This window comes from Pseudochaenichthys georgianus, chromosome 3 (genome assembly GCF_902827115.2).
Source record: "Pseudochaenichthys georgianus chromosome 3, fPseGeo1.2, whole genome shotgun sequence".
NCBI lineage: Eukaryota > Metazoa > Chordata > Actinopteri > Perciformes > Channichthyidae > Pseudochaenichthys > Pseudochaenichthys georgianus.
The window spans coordinates 40,711,666-40,739,209 of record NC_047505.1 but is presented as its reverse complement, the minus strand read 5'-3'; the positions used below and the strand labels follow the sequence as shown (position 1 = coordinate 40,739,209).

General features: G+C 39.0%; 1 protein-coding gene across 1 annotated transcript in view; it reads left to right on the top strand.

The window, feature by feature from the left end:
* Nucleotides 1-27,544, top strand: part of LOC117442575 (CUB and sushi domain-containing protein 1-like) — a 260,136-nt gene that overhangs the window by 97,876 nt on the left and 134,716 nt on the right. The window contains exons 13-22 of the mRNA XM_034078545.2: nucleotides 1,498-1,638; nucleotides 5,602-5,723; nucleotides 6,426-6,498; nucleotides 8,198-8,336; nucleotides 9,351-9,538; nucleotides 9,734-9,922; nucleotides 14,487-14,603; nucleotides 14,773-14,988; nucleotides 15,968-16,156; nucleotides 17,821-17,990. Coding sequence (XP_033934436.1) covers nucleotides 1,498-1,638; nucleotides 5,602-5,723; nucleotides 6,426-6,498; nucleotides 8,198-8,336; nucleotides 9,351-9,538; nucleotides 9,734-9,922; nucleotides 14,487-14,603; nucleotides 14,773-14,988; nucleotides 15,968-16,156; nucleotides 17,821-17,990 — 1,544 coding nt within the window. The remainder of the gene's footprint in view (nucleotides 1-1,497; nucleotides 1,639-5,601; nucleotides 5,724-6,425; nucleotides 6,499-8,197; nucleotides 8,337-9,350; nucleotides 9,539-9,733; nucleotides 9,923-14,486; nucleotides 14,604-14,772; nucleotides 14,989-15,967; nucleotides 16,157-17,820; nucleotides 17,991-27,544) is intronic.

Here is a 27,544-nt window from a genome sequence, read left to right as displayed (position 1 = left end):
CCTTTAGGGTTTTATTATGCTCCCCACTGAATCTGCCGCTGCTGGTTGGATCATTTGAGAGCACCCTCAAGAGCAGAGTGTATTCTGCCAAAACAATTCATGTAGCCATTTGTTGTAGTAAATGGTCCTATGCTGTGACACAAATGTCTCAGACTGAAATGAGGTGATGCATGGTTACAGCCGTGCAGGCCAGTGCGGGAGGTGTAATGGTTGCGGAGGCCATTCAATTGGTATACAGTGGGGCCTTTAATGGCTATAGAGCGGTGCCTTAATGCCACAGCATACCCTAACATAGCAGCCAGGTTCAGCCATTCATTGCAATCATGTACCCCAAAGGGGATGATGGGTACTTGGAACAGGATAATGCTCCCTGGCATGGTGATAGAGTTGTCCAGAAATGTGAGATTCAAGGCACATTCAGGCGAAATAACTTTAATGACCTACACACCACAATCCCCTGATGTCAGTCTCTCTGGTATTCACTCAAATGTAGCGGCATCTGTAGAAAAGAGCATCTACATACCAACCTTTGAGTTTTTTTTCAAGGCACTGATGCCTTTCTGGTTTGCTCTAACACCAGAACCCAACAGGTCTCTTGCTGAGTCACTGCAGAGACATGTGGGAGGTGTTAATGGTGAAAACAGGGGGCTACATTTCTCAGATCACTTCCTATTTTGTCCATTAAGTTGGAAAGTTAGAGCTTTGTATAGACAGGATGTATCCTGTACATTGATTGTACTTTGTATCATCATTTCAATGGTCTCAGCAAAATACTAAACCTGTAGAAAAGAAAGTAATCCTTGGCCTGATTGAAAAACACCAAAATGTCCGACACATAGTTTGTAACAACAAAGACAATGTAGCTCACTGCTGATGTTAAAACTCCGAAAAGGCTGATGAAGTAGTCAAAATGTTCTCCTCCAGGAAACAGCTGCAACGTTTTAATACAACAAATCAATAATTTGGCACAGTTTGCTGTTAATACTTGTTTACATTTCTTAAATTAGATTTTAAATTCAGGTCCTATGATGGATTTTTTCTCCATTTGGTATTGACGGTATTACAGAACTGAATGAAGTGAATTTAATTGGTTCTTTTCACTCCATTAAATTATTTAAGCCGACTGACAGGCGGGTGATGGGCTAATAGTGCTAGCCATTGTGCTTTCAAAAACCATTTTCTCCGGTGATTTTCTCTTCGCTGATTCCTAGAGAGGTGGCATACTTAATAAAGTAGACCATGTACGTTTGTTGCATTTGTCTTCAAATGAATTCAAAACAACATTTTAGGATTTGCTAACCTTTTCAGGAGTCTGGGATTCTATGGTCTTTTCCTTGCATAATAACACTTGCTACATCTCTTGAGTCTCATAGGGTGTTTTGTATTAGTCTTTCACAGAAGTCCTTCACTTTCCAAATATGTCCTTGGCCTAATGTTATTGAGCTGGAATAAGATGGGCACCATTAAAACGTGTGTTTGAACTCTGTTCTATTTCAGGCCTGTCTGAGCCAACAACGTTCGGGACGTTCTCGGGGAAAGATGTTCCATCACAGATCGCCTCGAATGGACATATTATGAGACTGGAATTTCAATCAGATCATTCCAATACTGGAAAAGGCTTCAATATCAGCTACACCAGTATGTGCAACCTATCTTTGTATCTCTGTTTGTCACTGTATTTGCATGCAACCCAATCAAACTAAACACACATTGAAATGGTTCAAAAACTATTATGTGTGATGTGGCCTTAATTTGTATACTATTTCTAGTGTGTATTGTTGGACTCTCTCTGTGTACACTGATCCTGACAAATATCAGCATCACATCCCATTTGAGATGTTTTTAGAGCCACTACAATGGAGGTTTGATAGCGCAACATTCTTCAACAATCATAAAAGGACAGCAGATGAGCAACAGATTTCTGAGGTCAGCTCCTCGGAAAAGGGGCAAAAACAAGTTTCTTGATGGATACAGCAGTTTGCCACATTATTTTGAATAATAATAGAAAAAGAGATATACACAGGAATGTTAGTTGTCTTTAACCCAATGCAGCAGCAATATACAATATGTTCTGAATAAGGGGAGATGGTCTCTAAGCACTTTCCTTCTCACTCCTGCAGTGTTACTGCTTGACTGATCATCTGTTTTTAAGTCTTACTCATGCTAGTTAAACCTGTCCCATTGTCAGCTTTGAACCTGACTACTGCAGCCTGTGTATTTATCTGCACTAAGCTGGAATACTTCTGCATGGTTTATTCTGATTCATTCTCTGTGATTAGCTTGCGGTTTTGCACCATTTCACACACTGCCTCCCAAATGACCTTGTCTCTGACTCTTCCTTGAGAGGTGACATTTGACAAATGAAAGAATACTTTTTTTTTCGGGTCTTCGGCACAGCAGAGTATTAAAAAAAGATCCGACCTCTAACACTTTTTTGCACGCTAATCCTAGGCAAGGCAAGGCAAGTTTATTTATATAGCACCTATCAACACAAGGCAATTCAAGGTGCTTAACACAAATTAAAGGTTAAATGCAATATTGGAAGCATACATATTCCATCAGAATCATGTTTAACTCACTAATATAAATGTTATAAACTACAGGCCTGTCTCTCTCCTCCCGTTCCTGTCTAAAACACTTGAACGCGCTGTCTTTAGACAACTCTCCTGCTATCTCCATCAGAACAACCTTCTGGATCCACACCAGTCTGGTTTCAAGGGAGGTCACTCCACAGAAACTGCCCTCCTTGCTGTCACAGAGGAACTGCACACTGCTAAAGCAGCCTCCCTCTCCTCTGTCATCATCCTGTTGGACCTGTCTGCTGCATTCTGCACGGTGAATCATCAGATCCTCCTTCGCACTCTCCAAGAACTTGGAGTTTCAGGCTCTGCACTTTCCCTCCTCACCTCATACCTCAAAGACCGCACCTACAGGGTTACTTGGAGAGGGTCCGAGTCCGACCCTTGTCAATTAACTACAGGGGTCCCTCAGGGCTCTGTTCTTGGTCCCCTCCTCTTCTCCTTGTACACAAACTCGCTCGGATCAGTCATTAGCCCGCATGGTTTTTCATACCACTGCTAAGCTGACGACACCCAATTAATTCTGTCCTTTCCCCGCTCAGAGACCCAGGTCGTCGCACGCATCTCTGCTTGTCTAGCTGACATCTCTCAGTGGATGTCTGATCATCACCTCAAGCTCAACCTTGACAAGACTGAACTGCTTTTCCTTAAAGATTTTCCCACTCTTGACCTAACAATCAACATGGGCACCTCTGTTGTTTCCCCGACTCAGACTTCAAGGAATCTGGGTGTGACCCTAGATAACAACCTGTCCTTCACTGCAAACATCGCTGCTACAACCCGCTGCTGCAGATACACGCTTTACAACATCAGGAGGATGCGTCCCCAGCTGACCCAGAAAGCGACGCAGGTTCTGGTCCAGGCTCTCGTCATCTCACGCTTAGACTACTGCAACTCCCTCCTGGCTGGTCTACCTGCATGTGCCATCCGACCTCTGCAGCTCATCCAGAATGCAGCTGCTCGCCTGGTCTTCAACCTTCCTAAATTCTCCCACACCACGCCGCTCCTCCGCTGCCTTCACTAGCTTCCGATAACTGCTAGAATCCACTTCAAGACAATGGTACTTGCGTACCATGCTGCGAATGGATCTGGCCCTTCCTACATCCAGGACATGGTTAAACCGTACACCCCAGCACGTGCACTCCGCTCTGCATCAACCAAATGGCTCGCTGCACCATCGCTGCGAAGGGGACCCAAGTTCCCATCAGCAAAAACACGTGGGTTTGCTATCCTGGCTCCAAAATGGTGGAATGAGCTCCCCATTGACATCAGGATAGCAGATAGCTTACACACCTTCCGGCGCAGACTGAAAACTCATCTCTTTCGACTCCACTTCGAGCGATAGAACTATTAACAAAGCACTTATATACTAATAAAGGGCTGGCTTATCTAAAGCCAGTTGAGTAGCACTTGAAATGTTTTTGCTCTATGAAACCTGATGTACTTATATGATTCTGTTTTCTTCAAGTTTGTATTTTGTTGGTCGAACGCACTTATTGTAAGTCGCTTTGGATAAAAGCGTCAGCTAAATGCAATGTAATGTAATATGTCTAAGAGTAAATACAAATGATTATACTCGCTTGCTTTTTTATTATTTCTATGGTCAACATGATTGTACAGTATATAAGGTACTTACCTGTACTCTTTACCAAAAAAGACTATTCATATAGTTTGTGATCATGAAACTTTCTAGGAATGTAATTTGAAATGATCATATGAATTGTACTTAGGGATTTAATAAAAAATCAGGCATCTTTGTGCTGTATCTGTAATTTGGCCCATTAACATTGTAATGCATATATGAATATCAATTTGAGTTTCAGTGGCTACATCAGTCTCTATTTATATGAATGTTTGAAAGTCAAATATGAACTTTGACACACCAGATTGAGCAGTTATGTGCAAATATAATAATAAAAGTCAAGGGAAATTGATCCCATAGGGTAAATGGTTTCCACGTCTGATGATTTACTTCAATGTAATGACAGTTAAGGATATTTAAAGACATCATCGCCATAATTGGATTAGGGATTATTATGTTCAAAAAGTGTTTTCACTAATGGACTGTTAACAAAACCATATTCTCTATTACCTATTTTTAGACCAAATGTTTAATTCCAATAATTTACTATCTAAAATTGATTCGTTTTTTTTTTTTTCAAAAGCCACAACCCAGACACTCATCGTACACTCTCTCTTTTCCTTCTCGAGCTTACACATATCATTTCAATATTTGGTAAATTGTCATTGTGTTTGTTCATATATATGTATAGATTCCTCTCCTTGTTTTGTTCCTGCCAATCTATTCCACCACTTCTCTCTATATCTGGTGTCAAAGTGCATGTTTTTTTTCTCTGGTATGCCCTTTATACCTAACACACATGTACATACAAATGGGCTTGAATCCATCTGTCGGTATGTCATACTCGTATTTGACATATACATACTTGTTTTATATGTGTGCCCTTTCCCTCTCTCTCTCTCTCTCTCTCTCTCTCTCTCTCTCTCTCTCTCTCTCTCTCTCTCTCTCTCTCATTTCCTCTCCATCAGTAGCTAATCAACCTGAGACATGTCCAATCACTGGGCATGTGCTCTGGGTGGGATCAGGTTAATCTCTGGAATGGGGATGATATAAGCCAAACATGACAGGGTTGAATCCACGTGAAGATAATTCCATTCCCATATTTCCATATCAGTAGAGGTGTCACTTTTACTGACAGTGATACAGCAGTGGTTTTTCAAACCCTGTTTTTTTCAGGTAAAACCAATTTTCAGGTATTGAAATAAATTGAAAACCAGGGAACGTTGTGTAAATTATGAAATACGGACATTTATTCTGAACCACTATACAAATCCCACAGTCAGATATGTAGGCACAATGCGCCATTTTTCTCAATCTTTCTGCCACTTTCTCTGGGCTTATTCTGACCCAAAGAAATGTGTCTTTGTGTCGTATTCTTTACTTAGTTCTGTGTGTATTGGCTGCTTCTTTAACTCTTCTCTCGTTGTTGTTTCTCTGTAGCATTTGGTCAGAATGAATGTCATGACCCAGGAGTTCCTGTCAACGGTCAGAGGTATGGAGACCAGTTTCAGCTCGGCAGCTCCGTGGCTTTTCGCTGTGACCAAGGATTCATTAGGACACAGGTAAATATCAGTTTAAATATACCGTAATAGAGTATTACTCACTGTTATATAAGATGTGTATTATAATTGTAAGAATGCACATTGGTATTGGTAATAGGTGTGTTAATACTTAAAATAATTAACTATGTGTCACGACCTCGACATAGACTGGAGAACCCAAATACAGGACCCAGAGACAAAGTCTTGAATGTAACAAAAATGTATTTTTAATTTCAAAGAACAAAAATCCCTCTTAACAGAGTAGGTAACAGAGTAGGTACTAGAATAATAAAAAGCGCTCACAAGGAGGAAAAAACAAAGCGTAGCAAAAAAAGGAATTTAAGATTAATTTAAGTCTACAAAAATAGCAAAATAATCTGACTTGACTGGACTCGATCCTCTATTTTCGATCCATTGTTTGCTGGCATGACCATTCGTGGCAAACAAACAAGACAAACTGACACAGGACAGGGGAGAGACAGAACTATTTAAACATGAGGTGAGTGGGAACAGGTGGAAACAATCAGGGGCGGGGCAGATGCTGACGATGGCGGGAAAACACACAAAGGGAGGAAGTAACAGGGCCTGGAATGAGAGACAAGAGGTAAGTAGAAAATGAAACAGGAAATGGAAAACGAGACGTGACATGACGTGAAATAATATGTATCTTATCTTAAAATAAATAATGTACCTTATTATCATATGTTGATGTCTTGTTTCCAGGGGTCTGATCAGGTCACTTGCATCATCCAGGAGGGAAATGTTGTTTGGTCTGCGGCAGTACCTCGCTGTGAAGGTAAACCCACACACAAACTGTTTACTGCGTGCAATGGGAACATCTTAGAAAATGTTCTTCTTGCAAGATTCTAAGGTGACAAAGCAGTTTTAATATGCCTTAGGAATTGTATACATTTGCTCTTCTAATTGCTTTAGCCTCCAGCCTCCTCACACTTATTCAGCCTGTTTGCACGCATATTCCTCTCTCAACAATAATCTTAAACCAGATTGGCACAAGTTCTGCTGAAACTTATTCAGGCAGACGCATTAATTTTATGAAGACTCCAATACCCAGAGATGTATCATTAGTAGATCAAATAAAAAGGAAAGTGGATGTGATGGTATGTCTTTTTAAAGGCAAATGTTATTCATTTGCCTGTGAGTATTTGTATTTCTATTTTTTTCCATCCCCTCCATCTTGATTGTATTGTATTGTATCGAAATGACATTATGAAACGTTGGCTGCTGTTAATAAATGGGATAGTGGACATAATTGAATAGGGTTGTCACCTTATTAAATATGGAGTATTGGAACATATTATTCCTCCTTTTGCATCTGTCTCATGAGCACCACAGCTTCAGCATTCACAGAATAGGTGATGTAAAGGTCATTTTCTTTAGCTTGCTTGAAGTGTGCAGTTATGAGAGGCAAAGGTACAGTATATGCTACTTGTGTCATTATGAAATACAAGTCTCTTGAAATAAATAAATGTGTCATTATGAAATCAAAGTCCCATGAAATAAATAAATGTGTATTTAAATGTACATGTATACATATTTATTGCCTAATGTATTTATTTTATAATTTATTTCATAGGCATATTTATATATATATGTATTTATTTAATTATTTATGTATATATTTATTTATTTAATATTGGCTTAAATGGCATTCCATAGGTTAGAGTGTGAAAGACAAGCCATTGAAAATGACATATTGTAGAAAGAGCAGTGGATAATAAACAGGTCATGAACTCCAGGTCTGAAGTGTTTTCTAGAGGTAACCGTACATGTTTGATTTATATGAGTGCTAAACACTCAAGATGGAAATGAATATATATTTACCAACATTATATCGTAAAAAATGAGGGGAAAAAAACGTATCACAAGATTATAGAAAAAAAAACCTCAATTAAGATTTTGCTAGGGTAATATAGAGCGCAACATGTCTTAGCATGAATGTCTTTGATAAATATCTATTATTCATGTGATAACAATGATTAAGTTAATAAAGGGAAATACTAAAATAGCTAAAACAGTCTTGTAAATTCAGGAAATGACTGGAATCACTTTTCTGTAATACACCATTAAGAAACCATTTTGCCATATTTGATATACAAAATAAAAACGAATGTTTGGATTTGAATGTGCCATGTTTGAGATTTAATGTTAGCTAAATATCTGTGAAGATCTCCCAACTATGTACGTTTTTTGAGTGGCAGGGAATTCAAGTATAGTTATGTCAAATGCTCATGTGACAAATAATATGTCACACATAAAATGTAATATGTGGTACTTGATTTCCTTAAAAAATTCAGGAAATAATTACCACATAGATGTGTTAACTGTACATTTCAACACCTTTCTTTTTGAAGGTAATTGTTTTTTTCTCGATATGGACATAGTGCTCAGGCCATAACAGAGTTACAAGAAAAAGTGATTAATTTCCCTCCCTCTATCCCTCTCTCTTTCTCGTGTTTGTGTTTATTTCCCTGTAGCTCCATGTGGCGGCCATCTAACAGCTCCTACTGGTGTCCTGCTGTCTCCTGGCTGGCCCTCCTTCTATAAAGATTCTTTGAACTGCCAGTGGGTGATTGAGGCACAGCCAGACCATGCTGTGAAGATACACTTTGACAGGTTAGTCATTTATTTTAGAGAGTTTTTTTATTTTGTTCAGCAGTTACTCAGAACATTTGCCAAATGAGTCCTTTTTTTGTTTACTTCTGCTGTGTCAGCTAGCGTGTTATTAGTTAGTCAGTCGATTAGTATGTCAGTCTTTCAGAAGCATAATAAGTTGTTATATATAAATGTAGTTGGTAAATTACTCCTGCAGTGAATAATTAATGTTGCTTTTTTGCACATTTTGTATGTAAACAAGCCACTAGCAGATGCAGTGTAGCCTGAAATTGCTAAATCTGAGATTTGTGTCTTTGGGAAGTGGCGTAAAGGCCAAGCTATCTTCATCACCTACCAGGGAAATTATTTGTGAAGGATTGTGTCTGGTGCAGAGGATAGTTCATTGTTCATTTAGCTGGTTTGATATTAAGATGCAGTTTGTGATTATAAAGTGTGCCATTTGTTCCTAACTATTTATTGTATGTCCTACTGAGTAGGTGAATGCATTTATGTGATCAGTTCCTACTGTATTGTATGGTTACAATTAAAACAAACAGCGCTCAGGGCATCAGAACCAACTGGTTCTCAGTGCCGTGCAACTAATTCCCTGTCAGCCAACAGTCAAATCAATTACTCAGTATAGTCAGAGACAAAAGAGAGTAAGAGAGAGATAACAGGCCAGTCAATAATTCACCTAGTTATTTACACAAGGTACTTACTTGGTTATTTGAGTACAAAGTCATTTAAATAGGCAGGTATAATGTGAGTCTATCACTATGGTTATTTAAGTAAGCTTCATGTATTGACATTGTTAAATGAACTGTGCTTAACATTAGTTCATCAAGCATTTCTACCGAACCCTCATTCTGCGTAAAAGCCTTGTTTGTTAACACCACTTGCTTCTGACTGCCAATAAATGTTAGTTCTTTGTTCCACTGCTCTGTGAGGCAGCCTGCACACACATGTTGTATTCCATATAAATGTTATCTCTGTGTATGTGAGGTTATTGTACATGTTGATCTTTTGTTTGTCTAGGTTCCAGACTGAGGTCAACTATGACACACTGGAAATCAGGGATGGCCCCTCGTCCTCCTCTCCTCTCATCGGTGAATACCACGGCACCCAAGCACCTAATTTCCTGATTTCAACGTCCAACGTCATGTACCTGTTGTTCACGACAGACAACAGCCGCTCGGCAGCAGGCTTCAGCATCAGATATGAGAGTAAGAATGATTCACTGATAGAAATGTTTTGTTGACGCTCAGGGAATTGCTTTCTGGCACTCATACACAGCAACAATGTTTTTTCCGGTGATTCTCTGAGTGTGACCCAGCTTAAAAAGGTGTAATTACCACACACGCATATACACTCACTCTCTTGACTCTGTGGTCTTTGTTCTTGTTTGATGTGATTTTCAGGTGTGAAAATGGAGTCAGACTCTTGTCTTGATCCTGGTATCCCAGTCAATGGTCGTCGCCATGGCAGCATCTTTTCCATTGGTTCCCGTGTGTCGTTTGCATGTGATCTGGGATACACACTGAGTGATCAGGAGCCAATTGTGTGTCAGCTGAATCATCAGTGGAGTCACTCTCTTCCCAGTTGTGATGGTGAGAGTCTTTCTTTTCTCTCATTTCGGCCCTCCTAAAGAAAGTGGCGGAATCCTTTTGTACTCTCTAGAAAAATAAATGAAGGCCCCGGCCACACGAGGATGAAAACGGCTAAACCCATAGGATTAACGCAATCGCAAAAAAGCTTCCGTCCACACGCAATATTCACCGGATAGTGTCTGTCCACACGAGACCGCTCCGTTTAGCTCCAACCGCTGGAGAAGCTGCAGTACATATGCAGGAGCCTGTACGTGGCGCTGTAACTTCCTCCACAAAAGCAGCGAAGAAGCATGGTTGTCATGGTTGCCCTTCTGTTTATTCTCCGCGGTGGGGGCCGAGGGAACCGGGCAGAGTTTTTCGCCAGTCAACGTGTATTAAAGTTGAAATCTTCCGACAAAATTATAAAAGTGCCGGTCAAAGGTCTTCTTTGTTATTTATTGAGCTTTAAAACAAATGAATAACGACTCTATATAATATAATAATAAAATACACGGAGCCTCTCTTTTTCCTCCCTCTCTTCGGACAGCGTCAGTGTCTGTTTCATGCAGCAGCTGATCCATGAATGAGTGACCCGGCCGACAGTAAAAATAAACATATTTATAACTAGTTTAGGTAGTTTGAGAGGTGTCTCCGTCCTGTCAGATTAGACTTCACTCGCGTTTAGGTCCATATCGAGAGAAAGATAAATAATCTGAATTCAGTGTGCAGTTTAGTTTGATGCGGGGGTGAGCAGCAGAGGTGGGGAGAGGCGGGGCTATTGACTCATCATCAGAAAATGATCGTATAGGGCGTACACACGGAGCCGTTGGAGCCCCCAGAGCATTGCGTATGCCGTTCTATCCACCTTGGGACCCGTTATCGTTTCCGCAGTCGTTTAGTGCCATATTCGGTCGTCCTCGTGTCGCTGAACGGTCTATATGACACTAAACAGTAACGCAAACGACCGTTTTCGTCCTCGTGTGGCCGGGGCCTAAGAGCAAGAATGATGTGATTATGTAAGAAACACAGTCACTCTGTGGACAACATGTCATATCCAGTTTGAAATGTTTTAAACACATTTAACAGTAAAGGTCTAAACCTAACCTTAAAGTCATTGAAAATATTTTATAAAACGTTCCATTTGTTGTAAAGGGGCTTACACTAACTCCTCCGATTAGCAAAACAAGTTGATCTGAATTTAATCTTGGATAAGAAAACAAGGGATCTGATTGATTATGGAAGCATTAGAGAGGATTTATTTGTATTTCTCCATCTAGACACTGTAGCCAAGAAAGAATAGCTGATTGTTGTGGTAATTTTGAGTCACTTTTTTTATCTAATTATTTTATTTGTACTTGTATAAGTGTGTTATTAGTATAAGCAAGCATGGAATTAATCTTTAGTGTACTAAAATGGTGCTCTAATTCAGTCAACTATGACAAATATTTGATTGATGCGATCTCTGGGGATGGAGACTATGATAGTTGATCGTGAGTCACTGGACAGGTCTCCAGGCTAACACAGGGCTACCACACGTAGACAGACAATCATTCACATTCACACCTACAGGCAATCTGAAGGAAAGCCATGCACTCAGAGGGAAAATCATGAACACTCAACAACCTCTGCTGTAACCTTGGACCACGTTGTACCATTCTCTTTTTTTGAAAAATAAAAAATTGGACCATGTATTAAGAAACTACTCAAAATAAATGGTACAATTTTAGCAAATAAATAATCTTCATCACACTTGAAAATGCTTTCAAGTATATTGCCTTGACTTGTTTTGAATTAGTTATGGACGGTATTAAAATTACTCAAAGCTGTCCCTTTAAACTCTGAGTCACCACCTGTCACACTGAACTGCAGCTCCAAAACAAAGTACATTAGGAAATAAGCAGGCATAATTTTGGGAAGAGTTTCCAGTGCTGCAGCTGCGTCACTCTCACACGCAACCAAGCCTCGGCTTCAACACAGTAGCATTGTCCACAGTAAATGATTATGCTCAACTCCCTTCAGCGAGCCGCCAACTCCGTGTTTGTTGTGTTAGAGATGAAACTGGGATAGTGAAGTTTCACACAGTGGTTTGTTATTAGACTAAGATATCACAAGACAAACCTTTACATGATTAAATAGGAACATTGGGTCCAAACAAAATGAATATAAAGCTTGAAGGTTGTATTTCTAACTTAATTTTCGAACTTAGTAATATTGGAGTGTGAGGAGGAGTCTGTGTTATTATTAGTACCTTATTTCCCAGTTTTCTCCTTTTTCTCTGTGTGAATGGCAGCCATAATATGTCCCCACTCCAGAGTACGCTTTACCATAATAGCCCAAGTTGGACACCGAGCCTCAGATAAATGATGCGGGTCAACAGGCATTGCTGAAACAGATGCTCACTGACCACTGCAGGCTTCCCATTCAGCTTCTGCACACAGCTTAAGCTATCATGGGAGATGAATACACAGCGTCTGATTCATTCTGCCGATCGAAAATAATCCAATTTGATAGCCAAAGTCAGGATGTCTCAACTTGGGAGTGAGTTCATACTAAGGCACTCTATCTCACAGTATCAGCCATATAACATAAGCAGTTTTAAACGGCCACTGTGACATTCCAATTTTCTGCCAAGCATGCCATCACAGTGACAGCACTATTTCAGAATAGCACTTTTCTAAAGTGAGTGTAAGCTTTAACTAGAAATATAAAATGTCGTGGTTTGCTTTCTGAGAATCTTCCTGGGACTGGAAAGGAGTGTCAAATAATTTTTAGCATGACTATTCTTTTTTATTGTAAAGATAATTAACCATATTGTTCTGTAAGTAAACTCTTTTCCTACCTATTGGCAATTGTATGTCCAGCTCAACTGATTTGCATCTTTTGGAGCTCTGGGAGGAAGCCAGAGCGAACCCACGCTTGTCCACTGAGAAAGACTAAGACATCTCACATTAATTTATAGCACAATGAAAATCATCTTTAAAAACTCCCTAAGCCATACTCAAAGCAATTCATACACACACATAGTCGCATTAACAACAGTAATCTTATTTACAGTACAGTCTCAAAGGCACAGTTAACATTTTAATAGGAACAGACAAGATGTTCTGCCATACCGACTGCATTACAAAGCCACCAAAATTAATTATTCTCTCAATATTGTGTCCAAAAGAAAAACAAAATGACAAGTAGTCCTCCTGCAGGCGTGCAGAGACCATTCCCTTTCAGTGCCTGTTGGACCCAAACCACTCGTCTTATTCCTGCAGGTCAGCTAAATCTCCAAACACAGAATACAGAACACTGTCTGCTATTTCTTTATGTGCCAGGGAGAATATTGAAGGAGCACAGTGACATTTGAAATCCTGAAGCTGATGCAAAGACAACAACTTGTAACCACTTAAGCCCAAGCCTGTTTTTCAGGTTTCAGGCTCGAAAATGACATTCCCAGAACAAAAGACCATAACTTCACTGCTAAAAGGGGTAAATTAATAATCATTTTTCTCAAAGCAATGATAAACCTGTGAGTTGGATGTAGAAAAGTCTACAACAGAAAAGAAAAAACATTTTATTGTATATTCTGGGATGTTTAATGGGAACACACACATCCAGCATCTTGATGCATTTAAATTGAATTAAATGTAACAGAAAAGAGCTGATAGAGATAAAGGCACAGTGAGAGTAACAAAAAAGAGTCAATATAAAACAGTATTATCTTAGTTCATAGTCTGTAAGGCACAGTAAGCCTTCTTTTACTCTCCATTACTTTACTATAGTATTTTCCATTCTGCTATATCCTAAATCAGTTTGTTCCATATCAGTGGTCCGGCTCTGTGTGGAGTCGAGGTGTAACGCACACACCAGTCCCTCACTCTTTTTCTCCACAAACCACTCTCTTGTCCCTGATGTTTATTTGTGTTTCTAAATGTACTGTATCTGGCCTTATCCCTTTTTTCTCTCTTAATGTATCTAGAAACTGCATTTTCTACTTATTTACTATTCACAATTCTTATTTACTATTCACAATTCACATTAACTGACATAAAGTGATTTGTTTAAATCAACATTAAAGCTTTAGTGAATGTTATATACTGTATCTTGTGGACACACACAATGATTCCATTTATGTCAGAAATGTCACTATTATGATACAGCGTCTTGAACTGTTTATTCTGTGAAAAAGTTAGCGGACCCCTACGATAATTCTGAACGACCATTGTCTCTCTAACTCTCGTGTGACCCAACTCAGTAACACACATCATATAGCTTACCATGTGACCTTCATGAATATGCCAGAAATACGCTGTAATACAGATTCTGCCATAACACTATACTGACACCATGCTCAAGAGTGACACAATTATGCCGGTGTTTGCAGTTCAGCAGCTTCAAAAAAGCTGAATTCAGTTTAATTCCAGTCTGTTAACTAATGACATTTAGAGCAAGAAATCTGTCATTTTGTGCAGTACTTAAGATATGTCTCTTTTTTTTTCAAGTGTTATAATTGGTCATTTTTTTGAATTTGTTCAGGTCTTTCAAAGCTCAGTGCAAATGGTTTATAATGAACCCTACTCCTACTTTCTTCTTGCAGCTCTTTGTGGAGGTTATGTCTATGGTAAAACAGGGACAATTCTGTCTCCTGGCTTTCCTGACTACTACCCCAATTCTCTAAACTGCACATGGACTATAGAGGTGTCACATGGGAAAGGTAAGCACTCACATACACAGAAATAATGGAAACGCCCATTCTATTTGCATGGAAAATAAGGTCAAATGTTCAAGATTGCTGTGTTTCTGGGTTCTTTTTCCATCTGATGCCATTAATGAGTCCGTGACTTACTCTGTATCCATCCATCCATTCTTCCTTTGATTTCTAGGAGTCCATCTGGTTTTCCACACGTTTCATCTAGAGGAGAACCACGACTACCTTTCTATCACTGAGGACACCAATTTCCTTGATCCAGTGGCTCGACTCACCGGCTCAGTGCTGCCCCCTAGCGTCAAAGCAGGGCTCTACGGGAACTTCAGCGCTCAGCTCCGATTCATATCGGATTTTTCAATGAGTTATGAAGGCTTTAATATCACTTTCTCAGGTAGGAACCCCCCAAAAGAAACGGCCTTTTAAGGCTGATTAATGTTCTAATCATGTTCACAGACCTTTCATAAAACCTGGAAAAGCATTAAGATATTGCACTCTAAGGCTAAGCCACATTTCGTTGAACCTGTTATGTGCGGCTGATTGTTGACGTATAAGGTGCGGCGGGAAAGAAAAGACTCACATTTGCCACCAACTAGTTATTCTTAATAATTTCTCTAAAACCGAAAATAAAGGCTTGAAAACCCTATTGGTAAAGCATAAATATAAACGTTGTTATGCTTTTATGTTTTTTAGTTGCTGCTCCCTGTGGACAGAAGGCAAGAAAATACCACTAATACTTTAAATGTTATTCATTCGTTCTTTTATTTACATTATATTTATTAGTCTTGGCCTACTTAACAAGTTCCTGTACATGAAATCCCCCATTCTGCAAGATCCACTTGTTCATGTCTTTTACATAAACCTGTGACCCCTCTGTGTAAAGAGACTCTGAAAGTTTCAGGAAAAAAGATTCTCTCTCTTTTTGTCCTGATCCATTTATATAAAAACCTGTCTGAAAACGAGCTGATCAGATTTTGGCCACTTTATGATGTCATAACGATGTTTTGGCTTGTGTAACCATTAGCCAATCACCAACCAAGGTAACCCCCCCCCCCCCCCCCACACCTTATCACCTGAATCTCCTCCGAGAGCACCATTGTGTTCTATTTAACCAAATATCTCAGAGGGGAGTGGCTCCTTATTTTCATCTAAAGTAACCGACAGAGAATCAGTACTTTTGAAACAGGGCTGAAACAGAGGGGATTGTGGGATGCTGCAATGATCCGTTTGGTATTTGGAGCCAAACACTTCAGAGACATGTTTTGTATATATCTGAGACCTATAATAAAGTAATGAAAAACAGTATAATAGGGGACCTTTAATGTTTTAGAATGACTTCTCAACAATGTTTTTGTTTTCTCCTGGACGTGTAGAGTATGACTTAGAGCCATGTGAGGATCCCGGTGTACCGGCATACAGCAGGAGGACGGGATTCAGATTTCGAGTTGGTGATTCGCTGGCCTTCAGTTGTTTTAATGGCTACCGACTTGAGGGAGACACCAAGATCACATGTCTAGGAGGGGGCAGGCGAGTGTGGAGCAACATATTACCGCGATGTATAGGTAAGACATTGAAGTACACACACAAACTGACATCTTAGTACACTAATTCCTGGGTTAGTTAGTCAGATAGGTAATTGTCTCTAGAGATCATGAGCATACTACACTGTAAACTCTTTGCCCTTTCCTTATACACATCTCCTTGCACACCGGTATATATAGCAGTGTTGTTACAAGCCTTTTAGAAGTATTTTTGCCTTCAATATTTATAGCTTTGGAAGGTGCAGCTTCCGTGCAAATAACTGGCGGCTAGAAAACTGAATTTTTAAATGACCTTTTTCACCACATGAATGAGCCCAGAGGCATCAGCGTTTTTCTGGTTGTAATTCACCAGTACTTTATTGCTGGCAAAAAGGTCATTCAATATTATTTGACCGACAGTTGTCTTTATTTGCCAGGATTTGGCTTTTAGCAGCTTGTCATTTGCAGATTTTGATGAGAATCAGTGTTTCCTTGCTTATAGTAATGTATGGGTCTGATGGTGGCTGCTTGTAATTTGCAATCCCCAAAAGGAGCACACTGAAAATACTCCAACAGCAAAAGATCAGGAAAGTGTGGAACAGCAGCGAGCAACGTTTTCTGGGTTAATGTCTCTCTCTCCCTCTTTTTCCTTTCCAAACACCCCTCTCTTTAGCTCTGTCTCTCTCTCTGTATTTAGACAGTCCTTGGGTAGATAATTAGGCCATTAGCTGCTATATGAAGAGCGTTATTAGTGTTTCTTTTGTTACTCCCCTTTTCCCTTTTCTAATTTCTCTCTGCATATTTCCAAAAGGCCCATGTCTGGCTCAGTTCATCTGTTTCTTCTTGTGCTTTGTTTTCCTTCCAGCTCTCTCTTTATACCTTGTTTCTCCTTCTTCACTTTCCCTCTTTACTTCCCTGGATTCTCTCTATAGTGCTGTCCTTAATTTCAAAAGATGTTCTAAAGAAATACTGTTGGCATCCTTTAATACATCTTATCGCCTTCCCTAATCTGCTTTAAAACCATAGATAATATACAATTTTTTTTTTAAATTGGTTCAGATTTGATACACACTACAGGTTTTGTTTGCTCCTCACCGGCTTCTCTCTTGTCTGTCTCATTACTTCTATTTCCTTTTTTTCCCTTCCAAGTAGTTGTGGTACTCCTCAGTGGGAGTTAAAAACCTGCTTTTCTCTACGCCTCATTTACATATGACAAAACTCTGTTTGCACAAAGTACCACTTATTTTAATTCCTAAACTTTGATAAGCACTGCACCTGCTAGATAACTCTTTATCATTTATATGGAACACTTTTTCCAAACTAATCCACACCGCGTTTAATGTAATGATTTCTTTTTTTTGCTCTCTTTTTTAATCTTTTGCAGTTCATGTTTAATTGCTTTGCTTTTTTAATGTATTTTTCTCGTTTTATTGTCTTATTTGAAGTGTTTCTCCAAAAAGTGTTGTTATACTGTATGATTCATTATTATTATCAACATTGTGGTTATTATGTTTAAATGCCAAAGTTGAATAAGGTTTTTCGTTAGACTATATATGTTTTTTAATGTAATCTTTCTTCATTTTGAGGTCCTTTCCTCACCTCTCTTACACAATAAGCTAAAAGGTATTCCGACTGCTCCGAGATAATTATGAAGAAATGCTGTGATCCTGATCCCCACTGTCGCTGCCCCTACTCTCTTTCTGCAGCGGAGTGTGGAGCCTCCTCACTGGGACTCGAAGGTGTTATGCTCTCTCCCAACTTCCCCTCTAACTACGATAACAACCACGAGTGCATCTACCGCATCACGACTGAAAAGGGCAAAGGAGTCAGACTAAAAGCTGACAGCTTCTTATTGGAAGATGGAGACTATCTTAAGGTATGTGCGCAGTCACACGCTTTTCCAAACCAGGTGTGCAAAATCAACAAATGCATAATATACATTGTTTCCAGATCCAACATTTTTTTCTTTTCCATGTCCCCTAGGGGGCTCCGTAATATTGCTATTTATTTTATATAAATTATTATAATTTTTAAGGGTTCTTTTGTTGAATTTTCCGTTGCTTTTTGTAAACACACAGCATTTAAAGTTAGCCTGTCTTCCCTGGGGCAACAAGCCAGAGAAGATAGAGAACGTGTGAATAGAGAGGAGAAGCAGCCTTAGTGAGAACAAAGAAGTAAATCAGAGGAATACAACGTTATATTCAGATTGTTTCAAGGTAGTTACTTTCTACAGCGTGAATAAACACACCCAAACCACCACACACCCCTGCTGTGGCCTGTGTGTGTGTGTGTGTGTGTGTGTGTGTGTGTGTGTGTGTGTGTGTGTGTGTGTGTGTGTGTGTGTGTGTGTGTGTGTGTGTGTGTGTGTGTGTGTGTGTGTGTGGTGTGTGTGTGTGTGTGTGTGTGTGTGTGTGTGTGTGTGTGTGTGTGTGTGTGTGTGTGTGTGTGTGTGTGTGTGTGTGTGTGTGTGTGTGTGTGTGTGTGTGTGTGTGTGTGTGTGTGTGTGTGTGTGTGTGTGTGTGTGTGTGTGTGTGTGTGTGTGTGTGTGTGTCAGTCAGGGTTTCCACTAGGATTTTTTCTCGCCGGTCAAATGTCCGGGCAGAATTTATTTTACCGGACAAATTTGAAACTTACCGGTCATATTTCAATAATAATAAGAGTTGTGTAGCAGAGTTTCCATTAGCAGGTAATTACCGGACTATGAGCAGATATGCTTCAGTTTAAAACTCAGTTCACGGGCTCATTTTTATATTGCTTCAGTTTATAATCGTAACAGATCGAAAAATTCAGATTCATTTTTCAATAAATTATTCCACAAACAACATAATTATTACATTCAAACAAACTACTTGTAGTAGATAACGTACATTATTCAAAAGTTTACATTACATTTGAATAATAACACGGGAGAAACGGATCCTCTCTTTTCCCCTCTCTCTCTCCTGACAGCACGTCAGTTTCTCATGCAGCTCCTGCAGCTCGCTAAACAGAGGGCGGGGCTTCAGGTGATTATGCAGAGCTGCGTGTCTCGGTCAGACTCAGCAGCTGATCTGATCTCTCTCTCTCTCGCGTCCGGTTATACTTCACTCGCGTTTATGTCCATATCGATCAGATCCAGCTCTCCTGATCGGCCTTTAGAGAGAGCACCGATCAAACTATTAAGAGTGAATATCGGCCGATAATGACCTGCGGCCGATCGATCGGAGCCTCCCTAATTATTACCAGACATTTTGACCGGCAGGTTTTGAATTTACCGGTTTTTAATAAATGTTACCAGCTAAAAACCGGTAATTACCGGCTAACGGAAACCCTGGTGTTTGTGTGTGTGTGTGTGTGTGGGGGGGGGGGGGTTCGGTCAAACTCACACACTGATAGCAGCACACAGCAGCCACTCTGAACACAGCAGAGGACAGAGATGAACAGTGGAAACATAGAAGCACATACAAATGAATGTTTGTATCATGCACTAAAGCATGCCTTGCCTTTGCAGAAGCATACACTATCACACACACTTAGTGATTGTCCCCTACTGCATTTGACAAAGAAATCAAATACTTGACTGGGAATTTCCCATCTATGCAGTATATACAGTGGGGCAAAAAAGTATTTAGTCAGCCACCAATTGTGCAAGTTCTCCCACTTAAAAAGATGAGAGAGGCCTGTAATGTTCATCCTAGGTACACTTCAACTATGAGAGACAGAATGGGGGGAAAGAATCCAGGAAATCACATTGTAGGATTTGTAATGAATGAATTGGTAAATTCCTCGGTAAGATAAGTATTTGGTCACCTACAAACAAACAAGATTTCTGGCTCTCACAGACCTGTAACTTCGTCTTTAAGAGCCTCCTCTGTCCTCCACTCATTAACTGTATTAATGGCACCTGTTTGAACTCGTTATCAGTATAAAAGACACCTGTCCACAACCTCAAACAGTCACACTCCAAACTCCACTATGGCCAAGACCAAAGAGCTGTCAAAGGACACCAGAAACAAAATTGTAGACCTGCACCAGGCTGGGAAGACTGAATCTGCAATAGGTAAGCAGCTTGGTGTGAAGAAATCAACTGTGGGAGCAATTATTAGAAAATGGAAGACATACAAGACCACTGATAATCTCCCTCGATCTGGGGCTCCACGCAGGATCTCACCCCGTGGGGTCAAAATGATCACAAGAACGGTGAGCAAAAATCCCAGAACCACACAGGGGGACCTAGTCAATGACCTGCAGAGAGCTGGGACCAAAGTAACAAAGGCTACCATCAGTAACACACTACGCCGCCAGGGACTCAAATCCTGCAGTGCCAGACGTGTCCCCCCCCCTTAGCAAAAAAATCTATAGAATACTATAGAAAAATCTATGGACGAATTCTATAGACAATTTCTGTAGAATACTACAGGATTTTTGCTGACATACTATAGAAATTGCCTACGTGTTTTACTATAGATTCTGGGAAATAATCTATAGAATACTATAGTATAGAAAATATATACTGTGTAGATGGTTTTTTTGTAGAAAATAATCTATAGACTCCTATAGAAAACCCCATGGATGCTTTTTATAGAACTGTTCTGTAGAATACCATTCTGTAGAATACTATAGAATTTGTGACCTATATTCTATAGAATATGTGGACATTTCTATAGAACTTCTTTGAAGAATACTATAGAATGTTTGCAGATATTCTATAGAATTTACCTATGAATTTTACTATAGATTCTGCAAAATAATCTATAGAAAAATCTATTGATGTTTCTATAGAATTTTTGTAGAATATACTGCAGGATATTGGCAAATATTCTATATAATTCACCTATGAATTTTACTATAGATTCCACCAAATAATTTATAGAATCCTATAGAAAATTGCTATTGTTTTCTATAAAATGGTTCTGCAGAACTTATAACATTAATTTACGGGAATTGTACAGATGTATCTGCTCTTTTTACAGTCAATAACCTTTAATAAAAGTACAGCACTAACACTTCTACGGGCAAAAAACCCGTAAAAAAACGGTCAAATGACTGGCAGCAGGCTGCCAAACAAAAACCATAAAATTAAAGTAAAAATACTTTAACTGAAATAAAGTGCAAAAGCAATTAGTATACAGAAATTGTCCTTAAAGATTTTAGAGGAAACTTTCCTCTCTTTTCAAAATCCATTGTCTTAAAATGTTACATTAAAATACCTTAAATAAAGTTCTGATGAGAAAAACAGTTTTTTACATTTTCTTTTATTAGATGTGTATGATCAAACACTAAAATAAATACAGAAACTAAAGTTCTACAGGGAGAATACTGTTATTTTACAGCTTTAACATTTTCCAATCAAACCGGTTCAACAAAATGACATCACAAAATGTTCTGTAGGAAACAATTACTCTGAAAACTTAAAATATAAAAATATTTGTAGAATTATAGTACAACTAATGAATACAGCATTTCATATTTAAACATCATACTTATAAACAGTAGAAACAAAAAGTAAGTTGAATTTTTTAAGATTACTTTGAAACATTCTCAAATGAAAATAACAGAAATTGCAAAATGGCGACATCTGTTCACATTGTCAATTTGAAGGAGCAGTGTACAGGATTTAGTACGTCTAACAATGGGGATGTAGGTTCCAACCAATGGATAACTTGTTCACTCACCCTCCTATCCCAAGTTTGTAGGATAATGTATATTGGCTGCAAAAAACTTGAGGCCCAATCATGTTTCCTCTGTCCATTCTGCGCTACTGTAGACGTGGCAGTGCAACCTAGAGGACAAAAAGATCAGAATTAGAAACGGGTTTATTGCCAGGTATGTTCACACGTATGAGGAGGTGTCATACATACAAATAAAAAAATGTAAAAACTACACAGATAGCGAACTATATTAAGAAATAGAATGCAATGAATATAAAATATGGGCAGTAAGCAATATTTAAACATTGCATTATTTACCATCCTGTGATCTCCATGCAGAGTCTGCGTTGTGGCTGAGGTAAAGTGTCAGTGGGGGGGGGGCGGGCATTGTTGAGGTGCCGAGAGGTTCTGGTCCTGATGGAGAGAGGTTCTGGTCATGATGGAGAGAGGTTCTGGTCCTGATGGAGAGAGGTTCTGGTCATGATGGAGAGAGGTTCTGGTCCTGATGGAGAGAGGTTCTGGTCCTGATGGAGAGAGGTTCTGGTCCTGATGGAGAGAGGTTTTGGTCCTGATGGTGCGCAGCCTCCAGCCAGAGGGTTGTGTTGAAGGCAGAGCTGAAGTCCACAAACAGGATCCTGGCATAGGTTCCTGCTGTGTCCAGGTGCTGGAGGAGGAAGTGAAGTGATAACTATTAGTAAACCATAATGATGGATGTTATTATCAGGGCATTGATTATTTCATAAGTTTAGAAGGGGGGAACATAGTCTAACAACAGTTAGCTTTTGTTAATTTTACCTCGAGCCAAACTTGTGAGACTTGTTTCTGAAATTCCTTTCAGAGTGAATAAATAAAAAATAAAACAATGGAGGTGACCCTAAAACTAACCACTGGATTGCTTGTCTAACATGACCTAGTCCATAAGTGAGGTAAGGGTGGGAATAATCAAACACACCCTCCCAGGCACTACGTGTTAGCGAAGTACAACTGGGATTTCGAAGAGGAAGATATGCTTGGTCAATTCTTAATAATAAAGAAAAACCAACAAATTGAGCACTTGAGTTTTCATTAGCAGCGCCTAGCTACAGCTGCGGAGCTTTGGTAAATACCACTAACAGTCTATTTCCTTAAAATGGTACATATCGATGAATCTATATTTTCATCTTCAGGTGATTAAATCTGCATAATGTCCCTGTACAATAAGATTCGAGCATTTTGTAATCCAGTGAGGAAATTCAAGACCAGTAAATATTGATTGATTAAACAACACTAAATAAAATGTTAGTGCTTTCTTCAAACTCAGACTCTCTGCTGCAGCTGTACCTCAAAGACAAAACAATTGTCTTATGATCTTTGTTGAACAAGGTCTGATTTTCTTGTACATGTACAATGTGGGGTATTTTTAAATACTTTACTAAACCACATTCAATACTATGTTAGACACAAGTTAGTTATTACTCACATATCAAAGTCTTTTCATCTGCAAGATGGAAGAATAGCTGGGTGCTGCCTGGAGAGACTGATGAAGGACACAGGCTGGCTTCAGCAGCTTTCCACACAAAGCCATCATATATTCTCTTCCATAGTACTCGCTGTCCACTGGTGCTCTGTCAAAAGAGTGAACATCACAGCCGTCATGTTAACCCTTTGTTACACAACATACAACCAACATGTGTCAAAAGTGACCCGAATTAGTTTTAATTGTAAATATCTTTGCAATAAATTACTTTAACCATTCAGGATTCCAGGTATTCCTCAATTAACCTGTTTTGGATCAACACCAATTTGTATTTTTCCCTTTCTTACTTTTTGAATAAAAATCATGTTTGTATCACTACACTTCTAAGGCACAACATGGGTCAAACATTACCCGTATTATTTTTGCTATGTTATTTCATGCATGGCTGAGTGTTTCTTTACTATACATTTTCAAAAATAATAAGTGATTTGGACCAAGCATGTATGATGTAGTAATACAAAAAGTATTTTAGTTCACACAGTGTGACATTAGCTAGTCATGTTAGCTTGTAATATATAGAGCAGAGCTAACTAGCAAGTTAGCCAAACGTTAGCGGTTAGCTGTTTATGCTATGCTAGCTGTTACTGAACATTAACAAACTAGATTCCGCCATAAGAAAGCTGTGAAACTTTACATTAAACTTGGCGACAACATTGTGACACCCCGCTGCATGTTTATGTGTAATTCTCCCGTGTTGGAGACGAGAGGGTGGCGCGGCAGCACTGCAATAAGCTGTAAGCTAACGTTAGCAGCCACCTGTTAAGCCAGGTTTCCCGCGCGCAACATCTTGCAAGAAACAGCATCTCAGGGCTTCTTAACATTTAACAACCTATTAATGATGAATACCAACTTAACGGGAAGAAACTCAGCTAACTAGAAGAAGAAACATAACCTTAAATAAAAAATAAAACATTCACAAACTAAGGATTATCTAAATACATATTTAACTCCATTTGCAGGACTCACCAGATCTCAAGTCTTCTGTTCTTTGTTGACGTCCCGATGCTCATATTTAACGTGTAAAACGATCCCGATATTAATCCATAAACTCCTGCAGCAGACATACAGACAGCTGTAGCTCGCAGGAGGAGACCCGCTCAAACTGACGTGGATGTTTCAAATGTGAACGACAGGCACGGACAGTTCTCATTCGCAGGTTTCTTCGATTACGTTTATATGAACCAATCAGGAGTGTTGTGGACTCATTCCAAACATGCCTGACTTGTCTGCCGTGTTTTGGCTGAATTCTATTTCAAGTGCCAGCTCTGGCTGTCGGCCAGAATCCGAAAACCATACATTATACTGTAAAACGAAGGCTTATTACTGTATATTGACCAATGGGGGGAAAAAACAGCAACATAAATAAAACAAGGATAACTGTGACTTGTTGAGTAAATAACAGTGTGTGTTTTAAACCTTGGTCCTCCCTGCAGAAATTTCTCCACTTTCTATAATTTAATTTTTTTGTAATGATATTGTCAACTGTAGATGTTTACAATATAGCAGAGGTGTGGACTCGAGTCACATGACTTGGACTCGAATCAGACTCGAGTCACCAATTTGATGACTTGAGACTCGACTTGAAAAAATCACAAAACACTTGCGACTCGACTTGGACTTGAACACCAATGACTCGGGACTTGACTTGGACTTGAGCCTTCTGACTTGAGGTGACTTGATCATTTAATTCAGAGGTCTCCAACACGCCGATCGCGAGATGCCGCTAGAAGAGCAGACTCCCGTCGGGGAGAGCAGAATCTCCAGCCGCTCCTCCTCTTGCTGAGAATCCTTGCAGGCAGGGGCGGGACTTTATTTAGCTGGGCCACCATGCGGCCAATCATATGCGAGGACACACTAGGATCATACCATTATGTGAAAGAAGGGTGGGGGGCACAGCAAGTGTAGTAGTACAGGCCAGCTGCACAGAGCGACGGGGAGACGGATTTAAATGCAAGTGCGTCGGAAAAAGTCAAGAAATGAGCAAAAACCGAAAAAAGAAGCAGCATCTATGCTGCATTTCAATGATATTGGAGAAAGCAAAGCTGAGTGCAGGATTTGTAAAATGAAAATAACCTTTTTTGGTTACCTTTTATTTTGGTAACCACTCAGGATTTACTGTCAGAGGTGGGAGAATTTCAGATCTTGTACTTGAGTACAAAAGTACCAGAGTGTAGGAATACTCGGTTACAATAAAAAGTCCTGCATTCAAAATGTTACAAGTAAAAGTACAAAAGTATTAGCATCAAAATATAGTTAAAGTACCACCTGCAGAGGGATCTAGATGCCGGTGTTCTCTTCCCCATAGAGACCGCCTGGCTGCACATTATCCCTTGCATAAAGATAGATTGTGGGTCCCTTATAACATGTTGTACACAGTGGAAATAAACATTCTGGTCACCTCAACATCAGGGATTTTATACATTAAACTCCTTCTGAATCAAACCGCCACGGTAGCCTTACCTTATTGTTCCCTCTTAAAATAGAAAAAAACACGTTACTTTACCAGCAGAGAGAAAATTGATTATTAAATTATTAATGTGACTAATAAAGAGCAATTTGATTATTAAGTATTATTCTGTTGATCAATGTCATTACATTTGGTGAAAAACACATAATGACTTGTTTATGACTCGTTTTGTCAAAGTTTAGGACTTGGACTTGACTTGAACTTGCCCAACCTGACTTGAGACTTGACTTGGACTTGAGCGCAAAGACTTGAGACTTGACTCGGACTTGAGCGCAAAGACTTGAGACTTGACTTGGACTTGCAAAACAATGACTTGGTCCCACCTCTGCAATATAGTAAGTTAGGAATTTAATGAGAACATATTTATTTACTTTTGTTTCAACATTGGATATTTTGTGTTTGTGGTGGATTCAATCGAATATTGAGAAAATGATTTATGTAAAAAGGTTTTAATTACATTTTACGGTTTTTTTTTTACGCTTTTTTTTACAGTTTTATGATTAGTAATACACTTTTATATTACGAGTTACATATTTAATTACAGATAATACTTTTTATTTTACATACATCTGCATTTATTTTCTGAAAGTGCAAAAATACTGTAAATATTATATAGTACATTTACTGTAAAAAAAAAAAGGAAATAAACGTTATTTGTGGTTATTGTCAAAATACTGAAAATAATGTTTTGGGTTGTTAATTTATAGTTAAAGGTGGGGTAGGTAAGTTTGAGAAACCGGCTCGAGATTGCTAGAATTTGAAAATACACAACCGGAGAAAATCTGCCACTTCCTTATAGAGCCCCTCCTCCAACACACACGAACGCGCACATGACCAATGAGGGCACGAGATAAGTTTGTGCCCCGATGGAAGGCTGACAGGCAGGTAGGCCATAGGTTGTACTTTTTACAGTATTACAGCTTCTACAGATGACATTTTTTTATGGATTTTTTGTCAAAGCACTTCAGATATTCATTGCTATCGGGATGTTAAGAGCATTCCATGGAATATAACAAAAAGTGTATCTCGAGCCGGTTTCTGAAACTTACATACCCCACCTTTAATATCTGCCATTTTACAGGATTATTGAAGTTATTTAAAAAAACATGATAATTACTATAAACATTTACAGTTATTTCCTGTAAAATTACGATCTTTTTTCACAGTGTATAATAGACTGCAAAACAGAGTAGAGTACTGCAGACTCCAATGAGTTGTTTATAACAGACTCACACTAACAATAGATATTGTTATGTCACTTAGCTTTAATCTCCAGTTGTAACAGATAATTAGTTACATAACATAAGTGATCAATGTATACATACAGATGCAGTCACAGAAATTCTGGAGCATTTACATCAGAATACAAGGACAGTGACATTCATTCAGTTTAGAGTTCCATTCCAATATGTTGTATGGTTGTATATGGTTATGTTTAGGTTACATAATGTAATTGGGCACATAATCCAGTATACAGTTGTAAAGATTTCAAAGGGACCCATACAGCTTTTGCAAAGCAGCTCAGTTCCACAAAATGATGTAGATTACTATGATTTTCTCTATTCCAATTTAAAGACGAGTTTTATAGAATTCTATAGAATTCTATAGAATTTAGTATAGGTTGCATCAGAGAGAAAATGTCATGCATGTTTTCTTTGAATGCTATAGATTTCTACAAATTCCTATAGATTTCTACAGATATGTCATGAGTCGGTTCTGTCCTATAGAATTCTTTAGATTGTTATAGTTTTAATTATAGAAGTTTATAGAAAAGTACACATTTATAGTATTCTACAGAATGATCTAGAGATTTCTAT